The following is a 6,774-nucleotide window of genomic DNA, read 5'->3' as shown; positions in this document are numbered from 1 at the left end:
TGGCCGGGAGCGGCCACTGCATGCCAGTCTGGGCGACAGAGTGAGACTCCAACTCAAAAAAAAAACAAAACAGTGGGAATCTGGGGTCAAGGACAAGGGGGAAGGCCTGGCTTTCTCAGTGTGACCCTTGGCCCTATTCGGGCCATGTGACACACACACACACACACACACACACACACACACACACACACACACACACGGAACGGATTGCTGCAAAATTCTTATTTCTGAATTGCAAAAGCCAGAACTGCTTCTGTGCCCGCCGCCCAGCAGGGCAGCTGCTGGGAGGGTCACGTGAGCCGGCGGTGTCAAGAGGCCAGGAAGGGACCAAAGGGGACAGACTGGGAGGCCCAGGTCCCCTGTAGCTGCGATCTAGGCTCGTTTGCCAGCTGCCCAGCTGTGGAGTCACGCAGGCGGGGGGATTATGCAACCACAGTTGGGAAATCCTGGTGGCAGCAGGGAGGCCCCAGAACCAGAGTCCACAGGCCCCAGGGGGCCGGGTTCCCAGCAGCCTGGGCAGAACGGCCAGACCATGCTCCACTTCCAGCCCTCCCCATTGGGCCCTGGTGCCAACAATAGCTCCCGGGCTGTCCACGGCGCCAGAGACCAGCCGAGTCAGACCTGGGGGCAGCCCCAGCCCAGTCCAGGGATCCCTCAGCGTCTTTCTTCAGAGCGCTCAGTTAAAAGAACCAGGGCTTACCCAAACAGAGTGAGATCTCATCTCTACAAAATAAAAAACCAAAATAATAGCTGAGTGCAGTGGCACACACCTGTAGTCCCATCTACCTGGGAGGCTGAGGCGGAAGGACTGCCTGAGCCCAGGAGGTGAAGGCTGCGGTAAGGTGTGATCATGCCAATGCACTCCAGCCTGGGCAACAGAGTGAGACTTCAACTCAAAAAAAAAAAAGAATAAATACACAATTAAAAAACAAAAGTCAATGTGGCATAGATACACCATGGAAACAAAACATCACGCAGCCTCAAAAAAGACTAAGGTCCATCTAAACGGATGTGTTCTTTTGTTTTGTTTTTGTTCTGAATCATGGTCTTACTCTGTTGCCCTGGCTGGAGTGCAGTGACACAACCACAGTTCACCACAGTCTCTAACTCCTGGGCTTAGGCAATCCTCCCTCCTCAGCCTCCTGAGTAGCTGGGACCACAGGCATGTGCCACCGTGCCTGGCTGATTTTTTAAAAATTTTTTGTAGAGATGGGGTCTCACTGTGTTGCCCAGGTTGGAATTTGTAAAACCTTCTTATGGGAGCTTGGGCAGGCAAATGTCACACTGAAACAGAAATGTTGTCAAAACATGCTGCTTGGTGGGATTGTAGACTAGTTCAATCACTAGGGAAAATAGTCTAGAGATTTCTCAAAGAACTAAAAATTGAATTACCATTTGGCCCAGCAATCCCACTTCTGGGGATCTACCCAAAGGAACAGAAATCAACATATAAAAAAGATAGCTGTACCTATATGTTCATTGTAGCACTATTTACAATAACAAAATGATGGAATCCACCTAAGTGCCCAAGAACAGTTGACTGTATAAAGAAAATGTAGCATAGCTGGGTGCAGTGGCTCACGCCTATAATCCCAGCACTTTGGGAGGCATGGGTGAGAGGATTGCCTGAGTCCAGGAGTTCGAGACCAGCCTGGGCAACGTGGCGAGACCTAATTTCAACAATACATCAAAAAATTAGCTGGGCATGGTGGCGTGCAGCTGTACTTCCAGCTTCTTGGAAGGCTGAGGCGAGATTGCCTGAGCTCAGCAGGTTGAGGTTGCAATGGTCGTGAGCATGCCACTGCACTCCAGTCTGCACAACAGAGTGAGATCTCATCTCTACAAAATAAAAACCCAAAATAATAGCTGGGTGCCGTGGCACACACCTGTAGTCCCATCTTCTTGGGAGGCTGAGGTGGAAGGACAGTCTGAGCCCAGGAGGTGAAGGCTGCAGTAAGCTGTGATCATGCTACCACACTCCAGCCTGGGCAACAGAGACTCTAACTCAAAAAAAAAAAAAGTAAATGTGGCATAGATACACCATGGAATACTACACTGCCATAAAAAAGAATGAAATCACATCCTTTGCAACAACACGGATGGAGCTGGAGATCATCCTAAGTGAACTGACACAGAAACAGAAAACCAGGGCCGTGTTCGGTGGCTCAGCCTGTCATTCCAGCACTTTGGGATGCCAAGGCGAGAGGACTGCCTGAGCCTGCAGGTTCGAGACCAGCCAGGCAACGTGGTGAGACCTTGTCTCTCCCACAAATCAAATAATCAGCCGGGTGTGGTAGCGCGCGCCTGTAGTTCCGGCTCCTTGGAAGGCTGAGGCAGAAGGATCGCCGGAGCCCAGCGGGTCAAGGCTGCGGTGGCCAGGAGCGTGCCATGGCACTCCAGCCTGGGCGACGGAGTGAGACGCCAACTCAAAAAAAAAAAAAAAAGAAACAGAAAACTAAACGCCGCACGGTCTCACTCATACGTGGGAGCTACATGGTCACGAAGATGGAAGTAATAGACACTAGGGACCCCAATTAGCCAACAGTGGGGGAGGTGGGAAGGGAGTTGGGTGGAAACTACCTATGGGGACAATGTTCACTGGGGAACGGGCCTCCGAGACTCTGTCCCCACCTCTACGCGATGTGTCCATGTAACAGGTAGGCACACACACCCCTGAAACTAAAATAAAAATGGGAAAAAAACCCACGCTGTTCAGTGAACAAAGTGGGGGCAAAGAACCCCAACATGGTGAGTCCTTTACACCAGCACTGCCCAGCCTGGGCCAACCAAGGTGACCCGGGCCAGGGTCCTGAGCCTTCCCTAAACTCTCACCATCCTCCCGCCCCCAGCCTCTTCCACTGCAGTGTGTCCCTCACCCTGCCTCCCAGGGGTTATTTTACCCCCAGAACTGACTTCACCCAGGCCCTGCTCCCAGCCCTCCCATGGCTCCCCGGCAACCCCAGTTCACAGTCCCAGCTCCCTCGGCTGGCGCTGGAGACCCCCCCTGGCCTCTGCAGCTCCATCTCCGGCAGTTGCAATCTCTCCAACATGACACACCTTTCCTGCCTCAGAGCCTTGGCACAGGTTGTTCCCTCTACCTGGAGCACTCTTCCCTGGTATCTTCAGTGCTCACGCCCTCACCTCCTCCAGGTCTTTGTTCAAACGTCCCCATTTCAGTCCACTCCTCCCTGGCCTCCTGCTTAAAGCTGTGTCCCTTCCTCTCCATCTCCTGCTTTTTCTCCAGGGCACAAATTGTCTTCTAATAGTCCATATAATTCCTTACTAATTTGGTTGGGGACTCTGGCTTTGTCAGTCTCCCCAAGACGGGGCTGTCTGTCAGTTTCATTTCCATGCCTGCACACAGCAGGTGCTCGAGAAATGCCTCCACACTGCAGGCGCTCGATAAATGCTTGAGCAGATAAACAGGCATGAACAGCCAGGTCCCACGGCTTCCCAGGCAGTGCCCCCCACTCTCCTTCACAGGGCTCACTCACAGATGATCTCCTCGTGGGTGAACCCCAGGACCCGCAGGGACTCCAGCGTCTCCTGGAAGAGCTCCCTCTCCTGGCCGGGGGAGGATGCCGGCCCATTGGTCAGGAAGCGGTAGTTGGAGCAGGGCTCCAGAAGGAGGTCAGCTGCGGGGGCAACAGCGGGGTCAAGGTCAAGGGCCAGCCGTGGAGTCAGACTCACGTCCTGGATTCACGGATGGTGACTGGGACGCGCCCCCTCCGTCAACTTCGGGGGAGGGTCCTTTCCTCCAGGCTTGGGGGGAGGGGGCAGGGCCGGGCACCCAGGAGACCCCCCCTTGCTTCTTCCATGGAGATTCCCGAGTCAGGGAACTGCCCAAAGCAGGCAGGGGCCACCCGGGGTCAGCACAGGCTGGGGAACCGCGCAGGCCAGAGGGCGAGGACGTGGTCTCAGAGGCCACAGAGCGGGAACCAAGTGAGCAGGGGCCACGTGGCAGCAGGAACTAGGACGAGGGAGCCAGGACAAGGGCACCACAGGGCGGCAGCCGCTGCAGCAGACACAGGAGGGGTGGGGTGGGGGGCGGAGAAGCAGGGACAGGAGGGAGGAGGGGAGTCGGAGGCGGCGGGGAGCAGAGGCCACACAAACCAGCATCATCAGGGCGTGAGGCCACAGCAGCAGCAGCCTCAGCAAAGCCGCTGGGGCGTGGAGGAGCCACGAGAGAGAGGGCCACGGCGCTGGGAAGCGACAGGGAGCCACGGGCGGCAGAGCTGGAACCGGAAGCCCCGAGACAGAAGCCAGGAGGCGGCAGAAGCCACTAGTAGACAGCGAGAGCCGGGGCGCAGAGCCTCGCCGGAAGCAGGCGCTGGACACATGTCCGTGCCCCCCCTCCCCGCTCTTCCTCCCCGGCCAGGATGTGGCTCCCAGTCGACCCCCACCCCCAGAGTGGGCGGGGACGGCGGCACCCACCTTTGAGCTGCTCCCCCGCACCCCCCAGCAGCTGGTAAAATATGTGGAAGCTGCACTCGTCCTTGGCCTGGCGGATTGCACGTGATTTCTCCAAGAGATCTGGGTGGAGCAGTCAAGGGACCAGCGGTGAAGGGGGAATGAGGGGATCCCATCCGGCCCCCAGACCTGCCCCGGCTATCCCAGGAAGCAGAGGGGTTATTCATAGCCCAGGCTGGCAACTTGGCCACCAACTGGATGAGCGGCCTTGGGCATGCCACTTGTGCCTCAGTTTCCCGAGTTGTACAAGGGGCTGGGAGTGAACACCTCCCCATGAGTTGCTGTGAGGGGAAATGACTTCATACGTGTGTAGCACTCCCCACCCCTGACAGTGTTTGGTCCACAGTTAACCACCCACGAGAATGTCTCTTACTGTTATTAGTCTCCCCGCCTCAGTTCCCCCACGTGGATATCATCTCCTTCCCATCCCTAACTAGACTGTCACTCTGCATGTTCTCCCTTTCTAAGACACGGTGGCCAGGTGTGGTGGCTCACGTCATCCTAGCACTCTGGGAGGTGGAGGCGAGTGGATTGCCTGAGCCCAGGGGTTTGAGACCAGCCTGGACAACTTGGCGAGATCTTGACTCTACAATAAATCAAAAAATTAGCTGGGCATGGTGGCACATGCCTATAGTTCCAGCTACTTGGGAGGCTGAGGCGGAAGGATTGCCTGAGCCCAGCAGGTCGGGCTGTGGTGGTTGTGAGTGTGCCACTGCACTCCAGCCTAGGTGACAGAGTGAGACTCCAACTCAATAAATTTTAAGTAATCAATCAATCGATCAATCCTTTAAACACATGCATGACAGCTGGGCAAAAAAGGGTGGACACAGCTGACCTGAGACACTGGAAAGGCCTGAGGACCAGGCGGGCCCTTGGCCAGCGCCTGAGAACCTGGATTCCGGGAGGGTTCCCAGCATCCCCTGATGAGAGGCACTCGCTGGGCCTGGACAGGTCAAAAGTTACGGGGAATGCCCACTCTCCTGGGAGCTGGGACTTTGCTCCATAGGAGACCAGCCCCTGGCAACACCCCTGGGACGGCGTTTCACACCTCGCTGCTGGGGGATTCGGCACCCTGGCCACGTCACCGAGTAGGACAGTAGGACCACAGGCCGGGTCCTGGGGACCCCCGGGGAATTGGTGGACCTGGTGGTCTTCAGCACCACGACGCCCCACCCCAATGCAGGGTGTGCTGACCCCATAAAAACAAGGGGGCCCTGCCCTCCTCCCTCCACACAGATTCTGTCTCTGAGCCCCCAGCATTCCCTCTGAGCCCCTGGCACCCCCTCTGAGCCCCTGGTACCCTCTCTGAGCCCCCGGCACCCCCTTTGAGCACCCAGTGCCCCCTCTGAGCACCTCATACTCCTTCTGAGCACCCGGCAACCCTCTGAGACCCCTCCAAATACCTGGCAAACCCGCTGAATACCCGCACCCCTTCTGAGCCCCCAGCACCCCCCCTGAGCACCCAACCCCCCCTCTGAGCACCCTGCACCCATCCCAGCAGCAGGGCCCCGGCCCCCGGCACAGAGCCTGCCTCCTGTGAGCCATACCACCCCAGGGTCGCCCTCCCTGCCCGCTGCCCCCGAGCTCCCGCCCAGCTGAGAGGATACAGGTGTCAATGTTGGCGCCCACGATGTACCCGGCCACGTCGAAGTTGATGCGGATGAACTTGCCCTGGAGGAGCAGCGGTGGGAGGGCATCAGGGAGGGTCCACTCTCCTCCGTCTTGCGAGCACTCCCCACACCCACACCCTACGCCCTCCCAGAGCAGGGCTGCCTCCCCGTCTTTCTCTCTCCCTCCACTCAGGCTGCCCCAGTGAGGAGGCCCAGCAGGAGGCCCCTGGGAGATCTGAGGTCCAGGCCCCTTTGGCTTCGTGCCTCAGAAATCTGGTCCCAGCATCCTTCCTCAGAAGGGGAAGTCCACATCCCCTACCCTCCTCCCTCAGACCCAGGAGTCCAGACTCCTAGCTCCTCCTCCCTCAGCCCTGACGGTCCATGCTCCCGGCCCCTCTCCCCTCAGACCCAGGGGTCCAGACCCCTAGTCCCTCCCCCCTCAGACCAGGAGTCCAGGCTCCAGCCCCTCCTCCCTCAGACCTAGGAGTCCAGGCCCCAGCCCCTCCTCCCAGAAGTCCAGTCCTCCCAGCCCCTCGCCCCTCAGACCCAGGAGTCCAGACCCCAGCCCCTCCCCCCTCAGACCCAGGAGTCCAGACCCCCGGCCCCTCCCCCTCAGACCCAGGAGTCCAGACCCCCGGCCCCTCCTCCCTCAGACCCAGGAGTCCAGGCCCCCGGCCCCTCCTCCCTCAGACCC

The 6,774-nt window shown here is 58.2% G+C and overlaps 1 protein-coding gene across 1 annotated transcript in view; it reads right to left on the bottom strand.

Moving 5' to 3' along the window:
- Nucleotides 1-3,494: 3,494 nt before the first annotated feature.
- The window catches only part of LOC103250625 (myosin-14), a gene marked incomplete at both ends in the record, with an annotated part of 21,581 nt that continues 18,301 nt past the window's right edge, over nt 3,495-6,774 (bottom strand). Inside the window, 3 exons of the mRNA XM_021708126.1 lie at nt 3,495-3,635; nt 4,435-4,533; nt 6,078-6,141. Coding sequence (XP_021563801.1) covers nt 3,495-3,635; nt 4,435-4,533; nt 6,078-6,141 — 304 coding nt within the window. The remainder of the gene's footprint in view (nt 3,636-4,434; nt 4,534-6,077; nt 6,142-6,774) is intronic.

This window comes from Carlito syrichta, unplaced genomic scaffold (genome assembly GCF_000164805.1).
Source record: "Carlito syrichta isolate Samal-C Ts95f unplaced genomic scaffold, Tarsius_syrichta-2.0.1 Scaffold130742, whole genome shotgun sequence".
Classification (NCBI taxonomy): domain Eukaryota; kingdom Metazoa; phylum Chordata; class Mammalia; order Primates; family Tarsiidae; genus Carlito; species Carlito syrichta.
The sequence above is the reverse complement of the archived record's forward strand: the minus strand, read 5'-3'. Positions and strand labels throughout refer to the sequence as shown.